Source organism: Ruditapes philippinarum, unplaced genomic scaffold, assembly GCF_026571515.1.
Source record: "Ruditapes philippinarum isolate M1 unplaced genomic scaffold, ASM2657151v2 ctg4606_1_1_1_1, whole genome shotgun sequence".
NCBI classification, from domain to species: Eukaryota; Metazoa; Mollusca; class Bivalvia; order Venerida; family Veneridae; genus Ruditapes; species Ruditapes philippinarum.
The window spans coordinates 44,758-67,924 of NW_026856384.1; the positions used below are offsets into that span (position 1 = coordinate 44,758).

The 23,167-nt window shown below is 32.0% G+C and overlaps 1 protein-coding gene across 1 annotated transcript; it reads left to right on the top strand.

Annotated features, from left to right (window-relative positions):
- Window positions 1-282: 282 nt before the first annotated feature.
- On the top strand, window positions 283-21,545 carry LOC132746340 (uncharacterized). The gene is made up of 3 exons (XM_060735451.1): window positions 283-635; window positions 19,425-19,625; window positions 20,365-21,545. The coding sequence occupies exons 1-3, from the start codon at window positions 377-379 to the stop codon at window positions 20,760-20,762; spliced, it is 858 nt and encodes a 285-aa protein (XP_060591434.1). The 5' UTR covers window positions 283-376; the 3' UTR covers window positions 20,763-21,545.
- Window positions 21,546-23,167: the final 1,622 nt, after the last annotated feature.

Sequence of the window (23,167 nt, forward strand, 5' to 3'; positions counted from 1 at the left end):
AAATGTCTAAACATTTTTGGTTTCAACTCTACTGATTGACATTATCGCAATTAAAAATATTTTAAGGAAGCTAAATGATCGTGCGAAACCACATATTAGCTGTGAATACTATCCGATAACCTTTCGATAACCTTTCGAAACACTGAAACATAAAAGCCTTTGTGTTTAATATAAATCGTTTTTAAGCGTATTGGTGAAACAAAAGAAAAATAACAAAGAAAAAATTAAACTTGCTACAAAAGAAAAGAAAACCCGTCTTTATTACAAGAGAGACACCTTGGCATGTTTTGTTTTTCTAATAGTAAATATTTTGAACTATTTAACACAGTGTATACGGAAGACTTCGTACACCTTCTCTTACATTTAATACAAGTATATGATGGAACCGGGAACATATGATAATTTGGATGTAGAAATTGAGTTAAAAAATCGGACTGAACAAGACAACATTTACGAAACTCTTCAACATGGTACAGGAGAGCTTGCAGATAAAACTACTCCTTCACCCAAGAAGTGCACACCACTTTTGTTTTGGTGTACCCTCGTAAATTCAATTTTGATTGGACTGTTGATTATCGCAGTATCTGTTTCTTTATACATGTGTATAAACGTTTCAAAGGCTTCAAATAGTAAAGGTCAGTACTAACGATTTTCTTTTAGTGTCTGTTGGATTGTAACAGCTATATTAAACAAATAAGAATATTATCTTTATTTTTGTTTGTTTATGGCTTAATAATAATAAGAAACACCAGGCAAATATAGCACGAACATATTGTTTTTTTGTTTTGTGTTATATTGTTTAAAATTGAGACCCCAATATTATATCTTTTCTCGTATCTACCGGATGGTGACGGAAATGATCGAAAGCTGCTATTGTATCGGTTCTTGAAAACTCAGAATAATGTTTTTGCTGAGACAGCTATAAGTATAATTTATTAACTGATTCTGGTTTATTTTTTGTATCTTGTATCAATTTAAAAAAAAACTATCAGCCATACAACTCTCTCCTGCTACTTTTTGCTCTGTTGGCAAATTCTATAATTATAGTGAATTAGAATTTTTATGGAGTCAAAATACTACATGTACTTTGTTTACATTTGCTACCGTTGTATGACGTTAGTAGAACGTCATAATACTGATAATGAGCATAATAATATGTCAACACTATAGTTGGTAAATTTGCATAAGAGAATGTTTCCAATATATAAGGACACAAACCACTCTTGGTGGTGAGCAAGATAATCACCGACAGGAGTTGTGTGCCTTAAACCGTTACATTTCGGATGTAGACAACTACTGGACTGGAGTTGCCATACCCTATGATTTCCAAGGCCAAGTCTCGTGACGAAACTGTGACAAACTCCTCGGAGGGGACTGTAATGTAACGACGTTGGTAGAACGTCATTATACTGATAATGAGCATAACAAGTTTGCGTTTTTAAAAAAAAGCACGCGAGAGGTCTTTTTGCAGATGTTGAAGATTTGTTTAATTGTTTAGAAATAAGAACTTCTGATTAGCCTTATTGTATCTGCGAACAATAGAAGTATATCGGCTATTTCCGTCTGACTACGGGTAGGCTCAAATTAGGAATAATAGGTAATATGTTCCAAAATTAAAGAAGGAGCCAAATTTCAGTACACGGTTCACTCGGTCATACATGTACAGAAGTGCTTGGTGATATTGTTAGGAAATAACTCTGGCTTAAAAAAGAACACTAGAAATCTGTCGCTGAAAATGTCTGTCGTTTAGAACTATATGCTTGTATAATAAAAAAGAGGTCCAAGTGAAGAATATAAAAAAAAGTCCAAGTGAAGAATGATAATTAAATGAATTAAACTAAAATTAGGCCCTAGCAACAGTTTAAAAGGAACTACAACTCTTCAACTACATTATACTCAAAGAACCCCAACAAATAGAAATTTCCAATCTTATATAATCTTTTGTTTGCGCATGCAGCTAGTAAGTGTACAAAAGTAAATTGGCGCTCGACCCACTCGCGGAAATCAATCTGCACGACTTCTTGTGCGGCTACCTATTCAAAGTGCTGACATGCATTAACAATGTTCAAAATGGTACACACTGGCAATGGCTTTCGCAGAAGGGGTGGGTCTATCGCAGCGGCGGTGGAGTGTTCATCGCAGCAGCGGTGGATAAAAATTGGGCGTTTGCTGTTGTCAGAAAATTTATGATTGAATTTTGCTTTATGTTTTAACGTTTTACGGGAAACACATAGTGAGACTGGAGCCCCCATATGTACTCTTCCAACTTACGCACATCATGCAATATATTGCCATTTATCCAAACACTTCTGTACAGTTTGACAAGGGGACGCCACTTTTGCCGAGTTATGGTAAAGACAGGTACAAATGTGTGCAAAACGACACCTACATATAACGGCATAGCATCGTATGAATACTACTTATGCAAAACAACCATATTTTTGTATATTTTGAAATTGTAATTGCCTGTTTATAAATAAATGACAAAAAATGATTACAACGCAGACGGCAGTGGATTCGATTGTAACGCAGTGCGGTTGGCACGATGCCATTATTTTTAAGCCTTTAACTTGTCATACGACGCACCTTTCAATCAATCGAGTGCAACCTTTTTTTCTTAAAAAAACGTGTTTAATTGGTGTTCAACAATATAACTATATATATATATATATATATATATATATATATATATATATATACAGTCACATTCCTCCATTTACGGGGCATCGGTCTATTTGAGACCATACTTGTGGGGTTTATATTTAATGTGGGGCATACATAAGGCCTCGCAACTCTGGCATGTTTAAAACGATGTATGGGGGCGTAGGCTACCCTTCTAACATAGTGCCCGTAGGCCGGTTTTAGTAGTAAATGATATATGTCCCACAAATGTATATATTTTTAATGGGGTTTTATGTTATTGGTCAATATGTTTTCACCTATGGTAAAATTAAATATATAGTTGATATATATAACTTAGTACCCCTTAGTTCTGTTGTTTGGAAATGTCATTATATACCTACATAGTGGCATATATAAAAACTGACTGCATGAAATAATGCCACTCAACTCGGTCTTATAAATAGGCCCCGTAAGTGAAGATATGTGTGAATATATATATATATATATATATATATATATATATATATATATATATATATATATATATATATATATATATATGTGTGTAACCGGGTATAAATGATTGAAGACTTGCTTCTATTTCATCATTTAATTGTCGGACATACAAAAACGAGCATACAAACAAAATACAAAGGAATTACAAATAATTGATTTACAAAATAATAAAATTACACATTTCATCCAATTCATCAATGGAAAAGAATAAATATGACATTAGAAATATATAAATTCTTACCAGGATCAGCATACAAGAACTGTCCATAAATGATGTTTAAGTTTACTAATAAGTAACTACTACTATCAACAACTATACTGTAAAGTAAGTTATCAGTTACTCGTATAATGTGGAACTGGCGAAGGGAAATATTTTACTCAAGCAAGAAAATGTTTCGCGGGGATTTTAGGGTCATGCACGTGAAATATTAGTGAACACATTCATGCAACCTTTCAACTTACAGTGACATCTCATACGAAACAGACTATACAAAACATTACCACAGTTAGGCAAACAAACGACGACACAACAGTAAGGCGAATACCAACCAAATACAACATAACACGGAGGATACAATATACCAGTGATAAACACAGGTTACATATATATATATATATATATATACAAATAGATGTCTGATTTTCGCTGCCATTATCCTTCAATTCAAAACTCATTTGACAGGTGTTATCATAGAATAGTCCATGTTGAACAAACTATTTTGTTTAATTACTGAATTATTTTTGTATGTGAACAGATATCGATTTTGAGTTGTTTCTTGTTGAAAAATGCAGCCACCATTCCAGTTAAAATTCGCAGTAAAGTAAGAACATAAATAGTTCGCTTTATCTTTACATTTCCTTTAGAGATCATGCATTTAACAACCTGGACTGATTAAGAACAAATTCCCGGCGGAAACTAGGAGTTAAACAATCTGACCTTGATGCACCACCGAAAGGAAATTTACCGATGCGCAGCAAATTGCATAGAAATGTAATTTTCCGCGTTACATCGTATAGACGGAGAACTGTTGTCTCAACAGGTGCGTTATCAAAACTGGTATAACCAGTTTGGTCACGTGATAAGAGTTATTGACCGTGCGTACGTACGATTAGTGGTCAGTTCTACAGAGACTCTCGTTTGGTACACGTCGTTAACTACATGGGGAGTTTTTATCATGGATCGAGATACTCACGACATTATCAAGGACGTTGTAAAGGACACCGTGGAGGAAAGCAGACAGTCTTTACTTCAAGAAATTGGGACGATGTTCGAAAAGATAAGTGAACAAAATAATTCTTCTCAATTTGCTAGAATAAGCAATTTAGTGGCATCATCTCAGCCACAATTTAAAAGGAAAAGCAACGAAGAACAGTTTTGTCATAATAGTAAAGTTATGTTGAAGCTTAATGAAGTTGAGTCTAAGTTAGATAGCAGTAAAATTGAGGAGGCCAAAAACAGTATTACAACAGGTTTGTGTTTAAAAAAAATTCAATTTGCAAAAGCTTTGTTTTTATTCAGCAGTTTTAAATTCGTGATACAATTAATAAATTTGCTATTTTCGAATAGTTTTTACGTGTTTAATGTGTAGACCACGTGGTCTCGATACACGTGTCTTTTGTTATACTAGAGGTGAATTGTTCTGTATGAAGATTGTTGGGATATGTTTATTTCTAAAGGAATAATAATGCTTATAATAAGAATGATAATAAATATAATAATTATATGTCTATTATATTTAAAAAAAAATCTCTTTGTTTCTTCTGTTTTCAAATTTATTTAGATTAATGTCTTTTTGGACATTAGTGCACAAGGACGTAAAAAAAAACAAAAAAAAAAAAAAAAAAAACATAAAGATTTTATAAGCTGATGTGATCAATATAGATGTTTTTTGCATGGTTAGCAATGACTAATGTGGACTCGCCTTTTCTTTAACATGTATAGATAGGGGATTCATGTTTTATAGTATAACTGATATAGTTGCATTATAAACTTGCATACGCATGTCACAGATTTAAAACCCGTTGCGTTGGTAATGCGCAGGCCGATATAAATAAATTAGAGTAGTATCATTTATAAATAAATTTAGTGATACTATAAATGGCGGTAGCACGGGTTTTTCATGTTTAATGCTTGAGATATTTTTAAAGTTAGATACGGCTTATTTTATTTTCAAAATTTGTAAGAAAATTATGTATCATATCAATGTGATTTTCAGTTACAAGGATTATATCACAGGAGTTGATTATATTGACTCATAAAGATTATATTATTTATAGAAATTATGTTAAATATTTTTAGTAATAGGCATATTTTTCTTTCAGCTTTGGATATTTTGTCACACCGACAAAAGATGATACAGTTGGCGGATGCTAGTAAATTGGGGTGGAGAGTAGTTCATGAGTATGAACAAAATCCTCTAGCAGACGACAGCGATGATGAAAAGAAAATGTATAAAGCTGAAGTCAGGGCTGACAGGAAGTTCAAAGCTGAGAAAAATAAAAAGTCTAAAAAGTTTAGAACCAAGCCTTACACCAGGTGTGTACCTGCACGAGCTACAAGTCAATCCACTTCGCAGCAATTTGGTGTACAGAAACCAGGCTTATGTTTTTACTGTGGAAAGCCGGGTCACTGGAGAAAAGAATGTCCAGCAAATACTACAAATTTGAATAATAAGATGAGTACATTTTGTTTATTTAGTAAACATTGCAATATGCTAGACAGTGATTCAATGAACCACAATTACAGGGAACAAATAAATAATGAGGCAATTAGTTGCGATTCGAACCAAAATGATTCAGAAAATGAAATCGTTGTATTTTCTAAAAAATGTTTAAGTCTTAATGTTTCTTCTGTGAATCACGGATATTGTTCTCAGCTGAACAGTGAATGCTCAGTATCAGTAGCAGAGCATTTTGAGTCTAAAAAAGAAAAACTTAAATGTGTAATATCGCCAGTAGGAAGATTGAAGGCTCATGCTAGCAAATGGCGATCTATCAATGGCGATTCTTTCATTGTAGACGTTATAGAAAATGGTTACAAATTGCCATTTAGAAATATTCCTAGTAAAGTAATGCTTAAAAATAATAAGTCCGCTAGAGACAATCCGTCTTTTGTTACGACGGAAATAGAGTGTTTTACTAGAAAAACATGTTATTTCGGTAGTAGATCACGTGCCGGAAGTTGTAAATCCGTTGACTGTGGCTTATAATAAGGCCGGAAAAGCAAGGTTGGTTTTAGATTGTAGGCATGTAAATCTTTTTTTGTATCTATTCAAAATCAAGTTTGAAGATGTTCGTGTCGCTCAGCCTCTATTTAGTGCTGGGGTTTTTGCTTTTACTTTTGATTTGAAAGGAGCTTATCATCACATCGATATTTTTCAAGCTCATAGGAAAATATTTAGGATTTTCATGGAACTATAATGGTCAACAGACTTATTTTGTGTTTAATTCACTTCCATTTGGCAATAGCTAGCGCAGGGCAATTTTTTTAAAAAGTCCGCAGTAAGGGTTCATGTACTTAACGGTTTCAAAAACAAAAAATTGAAAGTTTTTTCTGATAATCAAAATGTAAAATCGATTCTTTTGAACGGCAGTGTTAACGCAGAGCTTCAAAAAATTGCTTTAGGTTTCAATGATTTTTGTGAAGAAAATAATATCCATATTAGCCCGGAATGGATACCCAGAGAAAATAATCAGATATCAGATTATTTGAGTAGATGTCTTGATTCTGATGATTGGTCAATATCAGATCGTTGGTTCAGATATTTTGATTGTATTTGGGGAATACACACAATAGATAGGTTTTCTACTCATTATAACACTCATTGTGAAAGGTTTAACTCTAAGTGGTGGGTACCAGGAACGGAAGCTATAAATGCTTTCGATCAGTCCTGGAAAAACGATAATAATTGGTTAGTTCCGCCGCCTCGGCTAATAGTAGAGTGTATAAACAAAATTGTAAACGAAAATGCAAGTTGCACATTAATTATACCAAAGTGGAAATCTTCAGCTTTTTGGCCTTGCTTGTTTGATACAAAATGTAATTTTAAAACTTACATAAGAGATGTAGAGGTTTTACCAAAAAAATGGAATAATACGTACTGGTAAAGGTAATAATGGCGTGTTTGCACACACACCATTGCCGTTTTGTATGCTGGCACTCAAGATCAGGTTTTAGTTTGGAGTGCCAATATAGATATATTTTAATGAGACATGTACTGTATTCTTTTTTTACAGTATTTTATGAAGTTTATAATATTTGCCTTTTCGATTATAGGTGTTGACTTAAAACCTTCAATCAGGAGCATGATGAACAACGCAGGAGTGGACATTCAAAAACATCAAACAGTTATTGATCACATGGCAGGTTATGTTGTACAATCCCGGGCAGTTTCTACTAGACAGAAATATATGAACTATTTCAAACATTTCGAAGAATATTGTGTCAAAAATGGTATTGTTTCCAGGCCAGCTTCATCTATAGTTGTAGCAATGTATTTAATAACAAACATGTTAGATCACGGAAAGTCGTACGGTGTTATTTCTTCTACCGTATATTCTATTAAATGGATGCATTCTTTGCATGATTTTGTGGAACCTACTACGAATTCAATGGTTAAACATTTATTGGAAACAAGTAAACGAGAATGCTATGAACCTGTTAAAAAGAAAGATACAATAGATTCGGAAATGTTACAAACATTATGTGATATGTTTTCAGATTCCAGCGACGTGGTAACCTTAAGAGATCTGTCAATTATTCTTTTAGGTTTCGCTGGGTTTTTACGTTTCAACGAACTGAATTCTTTAATTTGTTCAGATATAACATTCAATGATGATCACTTAGTGATAAACATTTATAACAAAAAAAATCTTAAGAGCAAAACTGATGTGTATAGGCAAGGAAAATCTGTTCCGATTTGTAAGGGTACTACTAATGCATGTCCTTTTAATATGCTTAAAAAATATATGAGGGCAGCTTGTCTTGACGTAACCTGTAATGAATTTTTGTTTAGGCCGTGTTTTAGGTCAAAGGGGGTATCGGCGCTTATAAAAAGTAATAAAAAGTTGTCTTACACACGAGTTAGGGAATGCATTTTGTCTAAATTAAAGTTAGTAGCACCAAATTTAAATTTAGGTACACATTCTTTGAGAGCTAGTGGAGTTACGGTGGCCGCTAACTCAGGTGTGTCTGATAGATGTTTAAAGAGACATGGCCGTTGGAAAACTGATATAGCTAAGGACGGTTATATTGTTGATTCATTAGACAGTCGATTGTCAATTACAATAAAGTTAAGTTATAAGTATTTTATAGATACTATTTTATAAACATATGAATAATTAATTGAATTTTCATGTTTTTCGTCTCAAGCTTTGTAATTTCTATACGTGTCTCGCCTTGCAGTTGTTATTGTTGTTGTTGTTTTGGATAGTGGCTGTTGAGACATGTAGTTCTCCGCGTTACATCGTATAGACGGAGAACTGTTGTCTCAACAGGTGCGTTATCAAAACTGGTATAACCAGTTTGGTCACGTGATAAGAGTTATTGACCGTGCGTACGTACGATAAGTGGTCAGTTTTACAGAGACTCTCGCTTTGTACACGTCGTTAACTACATTAAAATTCAATAACATTTGTGCAAAATGATGTTTATATATGTTTTTATTTGTTATAATTAAGAGGCATGTCTGAAATGTTTCTGTTGTTCTGTATTTCTAGGAATAGTCGGGGCATTTCAATGTTAACGCATTGACTAGGCTACGGAAACACGTTTCCTCCTGTTTTTAAAAAATAATGAAAAGAAAAGATAGGGGGTTTTTCGTGGGCGGCCCGTATTCTGATGAAGAAATATACGTTTGAATTTTCGATTTCCGTCATGATTGAAAACATTCTGGGTTTGCTTTAGAGGTTTTATCAGATTATTAACATGACGCAAATCGCATTTTCGATTGTAGCATGCTTATATTTATCTAATAGAATAAACATGATTAATGAGTGATTCTTGAGTTATAGAATTATATTTTAATAGAAAAGTATTATTGTAATTACGAATGTTTACTCCTCAGTTGTGTACCAATAAATACGTGTCTCGCCTTGCAGTTGTTGTTGTTGTTGTTTTGGATAGTGCCTGTTGAGACCAATTTATATATAAGAGCTTTATTTATTAGCATTTGTTTTTGGTCGTTTTCTCTCTGCATGTGTTTGAGTGTCGAGCATAATTTAAAGTAGACATTTATAAAATTGTGCCTATGATACAGTATATATCTGTGGTGTAAATTCTAATACTTATTGCATAAGAGAAATAACAAGGTTTCGAGCCTAAGTTGTTATACACCAGACTTTTATTAAAATAAAAAATACCTAAACAGATTACATAGCAAAGTGGCCTCACAGTCAACGGCAGTTATTAAAGAGCAACAATATTATTAGTTTAATAATTCTACTTTTACTGAGAGTAGCTCACTAAGTCAGAATCAATCAATTTTCACTCAGTATTTACATAATTATCACCAATTTCCCTCTTCTTACAACAACTTAAGATGTCACATATTCAGAGCTACCTGTAACCAAAACTGGTATTTCAAGAAAAGAGTTTAACATCAAATAAGAAACAGGACAAAATATGTTGGTAACCCCCCCTTCCTTAATTCTATATAAAGCAGGATGTTATTTCAACAACTTCAAACGTCTGACACACATATCTCCTACACAGAGCAATTGTTACATACTTAAATACTTTTATTTGGAGTGCAATGATATCCACATAATGTGATGTCTTCCTTATTCTATTGTCATAAAAGTGTTCATTCCCAATTTAATTAAATCAGCCGCGACATTTTTCTATTGTTAAGAGAAATACTTGGAAAACATCTTGACACTGGAAATAAAGTAACAACCAAAGGAATAATTGTGATTATTGTTTAATTGTTGAAGTAAGTTAGCCGTAAAAGTGTTTTATGTTTCAAGGAAAATATGTCAAGTGTCGTTTGAATAGATGAAATTAGTTTTATCAGCTTAAAATTTTCCTTGAAATTCTCTTTTTTATGGTACTTAAACAACAATTGAGCGAGTTGTCATGGGTTCAAGGTTACCCGACTGCATTTTGATAGATGTTTACCAGACAATTTTATACACTTGTATGTCTCTGGATGTCTGTAGATTGGGACGTCCGTGGCCGAGTGGTGAAGGTCGTTTGCTTCAAACCACTTGCCCCTCACCGCTGTGGGTTCGAATCCCGACAGGGACTTTGGATTATTTCATGTGAGGAAGCTATCCAGCTAGCTTACGGAACGTCGGTGGTTCTACTCAGGTGCCCGTTCGTGCCTGAAATAATGCACGGAAGGGCACCTGAGGTCTTCGATATGACCTATACTGTGTCGATGTGACGTAAAACCCAAAACAAAACAAAAAAAACAAATGTCTGTAGATCTATTTATAAACATTTTATTTTTATGTTTATATGGCATAGTTTTGCCGGCTCGCCACGGCGAGCCGGTATTACGTTAGGATTTTACTTAGAAACAACCTAAAACTCCGAATCCATCCAAAAATTTAATCTAAGCTTGGCTTCCAGCTTTCTACAAAATTTATCTGTCTGGGTTGGAATCCAAAATAATTAAGCCAATCAAATTTGATCTTACATAGCGTCAAAAAACCTTCAATTTTCACGCCATTTTTAAAAAGGAACAAGTATTGCTTTGAGCGCAAAGATGATAATGATGATAAAATATTTGTTTTCATGAATTCTTTTCAATAAATCATATTTACACTGACTTTTGATTTAGCGATTTCACCTGTTTTCTCTGTAGTAAGTTAAATAATTAACAATTAATTGGTTAATTAACATAAGTGTACATCTGGTTCTGTGCATATTTTCTTTTTCTTTTTTTCCGGTAATTTTATCCTTTCCGGTATTTTGTGTATGTACTGATGTATTTACTGGGATATACTATTCTCCGGTCCGGTCGCTTCCGGTCTCTCCGTCTATTTTGACCGGGATTTACGAGACTTGAGAACTTGTACAAATCAAATAATCATGCCCCATGAATCTAAATTCGCCCACACCCAAGAGAGTTCTTCAGTAATATATTCCTGTATAGGACTTGTGTATGTCACTCATTCCAATACTAAATAACATATTACAACTTAACTTTGTATAAAGAGACATCTTTATGAATTCTACCTATCTAACATTTTTTGGTCAAGGTCAACAGGCCATATAGTAAATGTGCATAGACATAGGGACTTCATTATATCTGTTTACATGCAACTTCATATATACTCATATTCCCCTATGTTAAACTGAGAGAACTGGCTTCCGTAACTTTATATGTCACTTTTATTTTGATGTTCGCTGAAGTCTCTTCAGGTACAGAACTGTCATTTTTACATTTAAACACACCCCTGGAATGAAATTACAAAGCGAGTCGCTACTAGCTTTTTTAAAAGCTAACCTTGTAGAATAGTTACGTTATAATGTTATTATTTAACATATAGTTTAACGTTACCTTTATATTGTCTCAATAGACAGCCATGTAGATTTTTTTTTTAAAGAATATTTTGTGACACATAGGTTTTACAAAAACAACATTTTTGGGGGGCAAGTAGATTTAATTTTGGCATTTTTATCCTATATGTATATTTGTATGACATTGATTGACATGAAACTAATAACAAACGCAAAGAAAAACAGATGGACAGACAAAAGCATTCAACACAATTTTCCAGTAGAGTGCCATAGTCCCAAACAGTTCTTTTGGAACGACTGGATAGCAGAATCCACCTAACCATAAATATGATTACTAAATCGTGTCATCATATTACCAGTCTAATATGTAGGTTTTTTATAAGCTCTAAGGGTTGTATTATATGTTATACCTCAGATCGTTAAAACACCTGTTTGGATGTCCGTCCATGGCAATATCATGCCTGAGTATTTTTGTTGAAGCGTTTTCGAAATACTTTGGCAAATTTCTAATCTCATTGAGATGACTTGCAGAGCTTTAATTACAAAATGCTCAATAATAGCGAATTTTCGAACAGGCATTAAAGAAAAAAATGCTAATTGCTTTACCTTCTTATGTGAGGCACCCTTTAGAGTATTGAATTATGAGTTTTGGAAATATGTTTTCAAAATAATACATTTTGCAGTGTTGAAGTGTTTTTCATATATTAATGTTTATGTTAATTAGAACAGTTCCCGTGGAGCCTGTTTGTTCAAATTTTTGATATGACAAACAGTTACTAGAAAAATGGTTCGCATGGAATTCTTTGTGGAAAAAATACAGAAAGACGTAGAAAAGAATGCTTCTAAGGTTAAGGATTTAATGATTGACATTAAGGAAAATAATAGCGAATTATCTGACAGATTCTCGGAGCAGCAAGATAAGATAGATAATTTGGAAAGACAGACGGACGTTTTGAGTGAGACCGTAGATAACAAAAGCATAGTATCTGAAAACATGCGTATGTGTACATTTTATCAAGAAAAAAGTTTTCGTTCATGTATCATAACATGTATTTGAAGGGACTCATCAGAGTTTTTAAATGATCGGACAAGACATATTTTTTTCGCGAGTTTTTATTTATATGACCTGACCGATAACCTGTGTGCAAACATCCGCTTACCATATACATGTATTTCAAAACTAATAAATTCCAGTTTGCAATTATGCAAAATGACACAAAAATAAAAAGCGTTTAAAGGTATTTAACTCATATCGGGCTATAGGCTAAGAATCGCACAAAAATTGATTTTCAATTAAATTCGGAGACTACCATTATCTCTTTATTATAATTTGTAAATTTTGCCCGTTTATTTGCCTCATTTGATCTTTGTGAGAACTGGCATGGCTTTGGACCTCAGTGTAGACCTTTTAGAAGGGTGTGATCAAGCAATAACTGTCGAATTATAGTGAATAAAGTAAAAGAAAAAAAAAACACAAAGAAAAAACAAAAACAAAAAACTGTACAATCACGTTGATTTCAAGCTCCTATGGTCATATCGGGAGAGAAATGTTCACGCTATTTGATTCACATAGATTATACCAAAATAAAGGGTTAATACAACTTTTTTGTACTTAAGCATCAGAGGAAACACGACGACGCATTTAAAGCTCGAGTCTGCGAGTCCTAGGGCTTCTTCAGATGTTAATGCATGAATATAAGGTGAATTAAGGTGAATTCTTGCATCAACATGCGACTGATTTTGTATTTCGCGTTTCGTAATTTCTTTTTTGATTAAACAAATAGATTTCGTCATCATTTCGTGCTGGTGCTGGTGCGATGTCATGTTATGGTTACACTTTAATAATGAAATTACCATGCTTCTTTTCATTTAAATAAGGATGGGATCAAAAATAATCACTTAAAAGGTATCACCATAGATTTAATCTTCAATTTCGACTTCATTAAAGTGGACTTGAAAAAGCATCGAAGTTTGAGAACACATTTGATATTTCTTTACAAAATAAATGAAGATATGGACATTTCACAGTTAATCCAAATATTGATTTTGATCTGAGAATTGATCTTAACTTTGATCCGACTATCTACATGATTTACACTCCTCAGTTTTATCCAAAAATATCGTAGTAAGTTTGCAAGTCAGCATTTTTACATTTTTTATGTACCATTTACTGGTAATATTAGCCTTATAGAATCAATAGTAGTCAACGAAAATATAGCCAGGATCATTTCATCCTGATCAAGATTTTTTACTTGGTAAACACGGACGGGTCCAGGTCTGTTATTGCAGGAAGCTGTTGTACGTGCATGACATGGCGCCCTGACTCACACATATAATATGAGCAACAACATCGCGTGGTTGCGTTATTTTATCTTTTAATGATTGCATTCTCCTCCGTTAATGTAAAACTACGTGCGTAGTTTAATGGGGGAAACATAATAAAATAACACGCAGCCAAAATACGTGAATACGTTTTAATTATTACACTGATTTGAATTCTTATGTTTATTACGCATTGAAATTATTATTTAGTATTATGCATTTCATTTGTCGATAATCATTTATGAAAATTATTTATTTGACAAAAATGTTTTTTCTTCGTTAAGTAACATATTTACATATTCTACTCTGACGAACTGCGCAAACTGGGCCTTAGTTGACAAAATGACATATAAAAAATAACTCAAATGAAAAGACCTAATATTTTATAACCTTGGAAGCATTGCTATATAGAAGGGCAAACAAAGCAGTTCTTTTTGCCTATTTTCAGAAAGAAAATAAAATATTTGTCGAGCCAACATCTCAGATCTTGTTCTGAAGCCACAATTGCCATAAAGAAAACTTGTTACAATCGTTTCCTTTATTTTCATTTAATCAAAGTCATTACTTTCATAAATCTTCATTGTTTTTATTCTTGCATAGTATTTTGTTTCACTTTTTATTGCCAGAGAGAGCATGGAAAATATGACAGAAGTTGTAGGAAACATCTGTTATAACGCAGATTTGGACTGGGTGGGGAAACTGAAAATCAATATAAAATTCCAAAATCCAATATAAATTTAAACACAACTTTATTTTAAGAACGATGGATGGTGAATGATGATAACAATATATTTTATAATAACATAGGTAAATTATAAAATAATTGCATAAGTATGTAATTAAGTAAAACTAATATATCTAATTGAATTTGTAACATTTATGGTATACATTACATTCTTACAATAGGGGAAGAAGCAAAATGATATACATATACAATTAATTTAACTAACATAAGTTACAATTTATTAATTAGCTTGGCAGTGAAAAGGTATACCGAGATCTTGGTCGATGACTTAACCCAAGCGATTAGGTACTTAATTAAAATATAGAAATTAGCCGAATTATCTTGTTTTATTGACCAAGATTAATTTATTTAAAATATATCTAATTTGCACAAAGAACAAAATAATTAATTGAATCAAACATACATTGTTTGCAGATAAAAATTAAGAATTTAAATTTTAAGAAAATAGTATAAAATAATTCATGTTAAAAAATTTAGATTTAAAATTTCTATCCTTCTATTTTATATTTTGTTACAGCAATACATTAAAGTGGATAGAATATTTCTCATTATAGCATATTGCTTGATATTTCGCTACACAAGATTTATCAGCATAATGCTACTTTGTACTACAAGTTCTAACTTGTACACACATTACAATGTTATATACAATAAAACTAAGAATATTAAATGTTAAGAACTTAATGAAAAATCATAATTACAAAGAGTACAATATCTTGTACAAATTTAGTTTTAAAAAAATGAAAGAACATTGAAATAAATTTACCTGAAAATCAGTATAAAATTCCAAAATCCAATATAAATTTAAACACAACTTCATATTTAGAACGATGGATGGTGAATGATGACCATAGGCAAATCCACCAAGTTTTTATACAGAAAAACTGCCGAAAGCTGTGAAAAATAACAGGAAGCCATTTCCATTAACTTTGCAAACACAAATAATAAACAAATTGGTTTGGGTTTAAGCCTTTGAGAGTTATTGTAACTAATCTGTGTTACTATTAAGCATTACGACTTACAATGCCATATTGTATTAAAAATTTTGGTTAGAGGTGTTTTTATAACATGGGGAATTTTTATAAGTTTAAAAACAATTTTTAAGAAAAAGCTCCTTATTGAAGTCAACTTGCAATTTACCGTAATAAATGTTTCTAACAAAACTCTATAAAAACATATGATCATTTTGATACTAAACATGACCATATTATCTTTAAGGAAAAATATAAAAATAATTACATAGTACACATACAATATACATGAAGTTGAAATGACATGAACATAAAAATACATGGGTATAATTACAATACTAATTAATAAACTTGCATTATAAAATTTACATTATAACAATTGCCTGGACCCCTAAAACTTTGGTCCCCAAAGTTGAAATGACTAAGAACATACGAGTACATTAATGAAATAGCATTACAAAATTTACATTGTAACAATAAAAAGACACAAAGCAAATACAAGTATATACACAGAAAAGATATGTACACCATAAAAATTTAAATTGTTCATTGGCCTGATGCATAGGTGTGTACCGGAAAGTGTAGCTTTGTCCTAGGCTAGAACAGATAACAATGTATATTTCCTTGATAGGCGCTTAATTGCATCAATACATCCATTCCAAAGGATGTTTCGGCCCTGCTCGTGTTTATGAGCCAATACACGTTTTATTGTCTGTATGACAGGAAGTGTTAGTTTATCCGGAATTGGCAATTAAAAACTGCAAATTAGCAATATTTTAAAAACATTTCCATCATTTAACATTGATAATGACTGACTGCACGTTTCTGGCTGGGTGAAACAGAAAAAGAAGGTCAGGATCCAAATGAGCATTCCCCCCCCCCCAACTTTTATTTCTGGTAAGGGTGGTTCTAAAAGAAAATAAATGCATGCAGGCTAGCCGGGTTGAATGGTGATCAGCCATCTTATAGCACTATAAACACAAATAAAGTTGGCTTAGCTACCTGAAAAAAAAAATTTGATTTGGGGACCTGTTCCGAAACAAGGGAAAATAATTTATAGATAAGTACCAATTGGATTTATCAGAGAATAAAACTAAAGGCAATCCCAATCAAGACAATTTAACCCTCTATATCCTGTTTATCCTCACGCGCTCTGCTGCGAGTCATCATCTTGTGCATGAAAGGTTTCCTAGCTACTTTCCTTATAAGATATTCTTGCACATCCTCAATAGAATATTTATCCTTGTTAATCCATTTTCTGGACTTTTCGATCTGGAAGTGCTTTTTACAATTTATATGATCATAACTTATTATTTTCACTGACCTTAAATCTTTCATTTGTTTTCAGGTGTATTCTTGGATTTGTCTATATTGTATTTGTTGTACCAGGCGGGTTTTCCTTGTTATTGGCTTTCACAGCTTGATTGGTATTTGTGTTCCTTGCTTGCTTTATCAAGAACCACATACCCGTTGCTTTAACTGGTGTTGTTGGCAAAATTGAACGATCTCCGGCACTTGATGTTGTACCTATTCGCTTGGTGCATCAGACGAACCACTGTATCCACCACCTGTTATAATGCAGATTTGGACTGGGTGGGGAAACTGAAAATCAATATAAAATTCCAAAATCCAATATAAATTTAAACACAACGATGGATGGTGAATGATGATAACATAATATATTATATAATAACATGGGTAAATTATTAAATAATTGCACAATTCTTGGTACATATGTGATAAATGTAATACCATAAAGTTCAGATCAAATCCCCATTTTTCTCAATGTTATAGCCCCTTTTTACTGTATACTGTAAGGCACAATCCGTTACAGTTTTCTTAAACAAATTGACAAATAATTTATAATTCATACTTTCATCATTTACAAAAACAGAGCTAAATCCATACTCATCGAACAGTTTTTTTTAGCTTAAATCACCATTTTTTCTGCCATTATAATATTGAGCCAATGAATGTGCATAAACTGATTTTAATAAAATATTATCAGTATTTATAATCTTAATATCCACATTAATAATTATCATCACCATATCAGCAATACATAATCATCACCATCAAGATAATCATTATCAGTTCATCATCATTATCAGTTCACCATCATTATAATTATCCGTACATCACGGCATCATCAGCATTGTATGTTTTTAATTATTATACTGATTTGAATTATTAAGTTATTTTACGCATTTAATTCATTATTTAGTATTATACATTTCATTTGCCGATAATCAATTATAAAAATTATCTATTTGACAAAACAAATTTCTCTTCGTATAGTTAAAAAAAATACTCTGACGAACTGCGCAAACTAGACCTTAGTTGACAAAATGACTTATAAAAGCTAATTCAAATGAAAAGACCCAATATTTTATTATATTGATATTATCCCTATATAGATGGGCAAACTTTGCCTATTTTCGGAAAGAGAATAAAATATTTGTCATGGCAACATCCCAAAACCTGTTCTGAAGCCACAGTTGCCTAAAAGAAAACTTGATACAATCGTTTCCTTTATTTTCATTCAATCAAAGTTAAAATATTCATAAATTTTCATTATTTTTATTCTTGCATAGTATTTACGTTGCCACAGAGATCATGAGAAATATGACAGAAGTTGAAGGGAACATCATTAAAGACCCTGAGGAGAGAATTTCCGGTTTAGATAACTTAAATGGGGTTACAGATGAGATGAGTCTTAAACGTACATTCAATGCTATATTTTAAATTCATTCATCTTCTTATTTGCCTAAGTTATAAATACCACCATCACATAAATAATTGTATTGATAACATGTCAACTATTGACCAATTCACCATACAAATCATAAAAATGAAAGACCTATTACCGTTTAAATCTAGTAAGGTCAAAATAGTTTTGCGACATTGAAAAGCTTTGAAAAGTCTTTTGGTTGAGGATGGTTGCAAGTTTTGTTGGTTGCAGCTTAATAATTTGTCAAAACATTGAACTTAAGCTAATACGTTACAAAAAGTATGTTTTATTACTGTCATAGATTTCAGTGCATAATTTTATTAAATCTTACTGTAATAATTGGGTAAAACTGCACACTTAGCTCTCCATGAATACTAATCGGCTTACCTCTTCTGTGTTGTGCAGAAACTCATCTAGCAATGTGTACATATTATTCTGCTACAGAGCTTACGTTTTCATGCCAGTTCTTGTTATTTATTGTGAGCAGTCATATGACGTTAAGCCAATATGTATATGTAGGTGTGATGTAGGGAAATTATTGTTTATAAATAATCATAAATGCCCTTTATTTCCTACTTATATCACCATGCACAGATAAATGCATATCAGAATAACCTTCTTAAAATCAACAACGTTTTTTACAGCAAAGATATAAATAGGACATCTTGTGTGTGGCATCTTTGTCGAACAATAATTCTTCTTCAGTGTACAAAATATTAAAAGCTATTTACAGCCCAAAATACATGTAAAGTAATTGTTAAAATCTTTGTAAAGACACGTTTTTTTTCATAAATGAATTGATATGTTCGGAAAGAGATTGATTAGAGTGGCTGTCTATTTAATGCACATCAATTATATAACAACACAGGTGAAAGAGTAACATTCCCTTACAAAATTTGAATTTATGTTTCGCTTAGTAGGTTATGCGATGATTTCAAGCATTCGCAATCCTTTGTACATGTAACGGACAATTACGAACATTTTCCTTTCAATACAGGTACATTACATGCAGTTCATTGTTTTCTTTCTTAAATTATTTTCATGTTTTAGAGAGCATGGTAAGCGTGGCACTTAATGTGGAAAATATTAAGAAAGATCTGGAGAAGAGTACTTCCGGTTTAAATGACTTACAGGCAGTTACAGGTGAACTAAACGCCACTTGCAAGGATGGACTTTTAGACTTGTCGAACAAGTTTGCGGCTTTGGAAAAGCAAATAAATGAGTTGGATCAGGAAACGGAGAAAAAAACACGTGAGTCTTATTTTCAACTTTTCGGCCAATGGCCGTCTAAAATCAATTTGACTTCCTGTAAGTGTAACAGGGAGGTACTGAATACAAATAGGTCATTTAAAAATTACAAACTGAAATATGGGTCTTGTTGGTCACTCTAAAAACTTAATAGAAAGGACCTTTCTGATATGGTCTTAATTTTTAAATAAATCTAAAGGAGTTTCGAAATCTCACTTTTCTTCTTAAGTATCATAGATATATTGCAATTTAAGGCAGATTTGGCAGATTAACCGTCGCCAAATATCTTTTTAAAGATACATCTTGTTATTTTTGTTTCTATCTTAATTGGTTTTCTAAATGTGCCAGTAGCACTAAGAAGCAAGGCATAACAGTACATATATAAAGTCACAGCATCTTGGCACAAAAATCAAAAGTGAGGCCTTGAATTGGCTTTATGATTTCTCCCCTAATTCTAACAACGGTATCTGTTCATTTTTTATATTCTCAATAAATATGAAATTATGAGAATATATCTGTAAAATATCTTTCATGTATTCTTTACTATTATTGATTAAAATTGTTTCATATAAATCATTTTGCATGATTTATCATTCATTTTTTTTTTAAATTTTAACACACTCATCAGTTTATTTGTGTTTCTTTTGGTGTGTGATATGCAATATTCTTTACTTTTTAATTGCTATAAACCTTTGTGGCTGCAAATTCTCTTAGATAAAAAGCATAATTTAACATATTTCAGAGACAGTAGCCTTTAATGTAATGGATTCCTATAGCATCACGGGAAATGGAGCCATGAAATTCTCAAAAATTGTACTGAACGAAGGCGACTCGTACGACAATGATACGGGGATATTCACAGCGCCCATTGACGGGATTTATCAGTTTAATGCACATATTTGCATCAAGAAAGGTGTTCAAAGTGTAAATTATTACATAAAGGTTGGCGATAATTCGATTGTAACCGGAGAGTTCTTTGTGCCTGATGAAGCCAACGATGCAAAATGCACGTCATTCAGCGCAGCTGCGTTGGTTCGAAAAGGAGAAAATGTTCGAGTTGGTGGAATGTCTTTCTCCGAATTGGATAGACAAAATGACGACCTTTCTTCTTTCTCAGGAATACTGATACGAGCAGCATAATTTTACGGTATTATAAAAAAGACAAGCAGCGACATCCGCCATTTGCCGCCGCAACGTTCGGCATAAATATTTTTCCCTTTGGCTACAATTGATTACTATTTTATCAGAATTTTGTTCCCGTTATCGTTGTCAACTATCAGGTATCGTCCGGATATAACTTTCACGATTTATTGTTGATACGTGTTGACATGTAAAGGCTGCATTATAACGGTCGTATTCGTGTTTTGATTTGTTAACATGGAGAAAACAGACACTTTAGGCTATAATAGTAACATTGTCCAACTGATATTGCCTAACTGAAAAAAAGAATATTAAAACATGATCCATAGTTAAATATTTTAGGCACTCATCTGGTATTTATTACAAGGAAATGTGAAAGTGTTCCATGTATTGACTGCCATAAAGAGAGTACTAGAAAAATTCAAACAAAAATCAAGCATATCAAGGGGGATAACTTACGCCGAACGTTGTGGTTAATAGAGGATGTCACTCCTTTTCTTTTTTCAATATACCGTAAATTTGACTGATTTTTAAACTAGCAGATTATATTAAATTGAGATAATATAATTATAGACCACCCACTCGTATAATATGAATAGATATTAAAAGGTCGGACAAAACATCTGTAGAGCCGGTACGGATTCGGATTTATGCGCCGCAATATGCGATCCTGTTCCAGAGTTCATATTATGTTTTGGACCTACGTGGAGCTCCTTTTAATTACTTTTTGAATTCACTTTACTAAAACGATTTTGACTGATCAATTTTTATAAAAAAAATTCATTTCAACCGCCCAATTTAAAGTTATTGTTTGTATATATATATATATATATATATATATATATATATATATATATATATATATATATATATATATATATATATATATATATATATATATATATATATATATATATATATATACATGTATATATATATACATATACATATATATATATATATATATATATATATATATATATATATATATATATATATATATATATATATATATATATATATATATTGTTTGGCAATATTGACCCAAGTTATTTGAATACTCAATCACCTTTTGGTGGTAATTGTGGGATTCCGAAGTAAATTAAAGTAAATCATACGGATTTTTGAGTATGGCATAACGGTTTACTTGGTCGAGTATATATATATATATATATTGGTCATATATATTTTGCGAAACTTAACTACTAAGATTTTGTGCAAGGCAATCACCCATTTAACAACTTTATAAATTGAAATTATGAAATTGTATGGCATGTTAAACGTTGCAATATTCGATAAATTAAATTGTTGTTCTATATCCAATATTCATATTGTATAACACTAATTTTATATTCTATACCATTATATTTATTCAATCCTGCTGAATATTTGTTTATCATTAAAAATATTTGTGTGCGATAATTTTCTATATGTATGTTCTATACTTGAAAATATATATTGTATAATTAAAATATTTATTGTATAGACCTACTGAAAAATATTTATTCGATAATTTGAATCATGGGATAGAACACTTAGCATACAAAGCCCCGCCTATTAAGTAAACACGAAAGTTTTGATAAAGCGTTATCATCCTGATTAAACTAGACTATGGAGTTGAAATGATCAGCGTCCTTGTGAATGTCACTTGTAAATAAAGCATATGCTTAATCCTCCTTATAAATGTATATGTATATGTAAAATTAGAAATAGATTTTAAAATCTTCAGGATAGCAACCGTATAATAATGGTTTTTCATATGCCTAATAATTTAACCACGATATGAACCTATTTGAGGGTATCATGTTAGATGCATTTACATAAAAAACACGGAACATAAATCGGAATATATCCCCTATATGAAACGAAAAATACCAACAAGAAACATTAACAACTAAAAATGTTATGCCGTTAATGCAATGTACATGAAAAGCGACCGTGCGCACGGTATAACTTTAAAATTTGACGTTACGTTGTCTTTAACGGAGCAGCTCTTTACTCATTTAAGAAGTAGGCCAATACGTGTTTCACATGTTGTAAATTGCGGCTGAACCACTGCCTGTATATATATTTAGTCTATTACACCGACTTGTAAACACTGTACACAGAAGGAAATAACGGAAGTTTGCGTCATTACAAGAGGTCATTTATAACCGTACAGTATATCACATCGACTTGTACAGACTGTATATGAACACGTCGGTGTAATAGACTTATGGTTATAAATGAGCTCTTGTAATGACGCAAACTTCCGTTCTTTCCTTCTATAACTTGACTGCTTGAAAATTGCACGTGAAATAAACTAGTATATGTCTTATATTGATATATTTTTGCTGCATGATAATGTATCATACATACGAGAAAATGAAAGAATAAAACAACTAAAAATAAAATTGTCATTATTA

What these genes read in the sequence shown, in the direction of transcription:
- LOC132746340 (XM_060735451.1), top strand. Translation starts at nt 377, where the DNA reads ATGATGGAACCGGGAACATATGATAATTTGGATGTAGAAATTGAGTTA. An exon ending in AAAGGCTTCAAATAGTAAAG is followed by an intron (nt 636 to 19,424) that starts GTCAGTACTAAC and finishes TTCATGTTTTAG; the next exon opens with AGAGCATGGTAAGCGTGGCA. An exon ending in GGAAACGGAGAAAAAAACAC is followed by an intron (nt 19,626 to 20,364) that starts GTGAGTCTTATT and finishes AACATATTTCAG; the next exon opens with AGACAGTAGCCTTTAATGTA.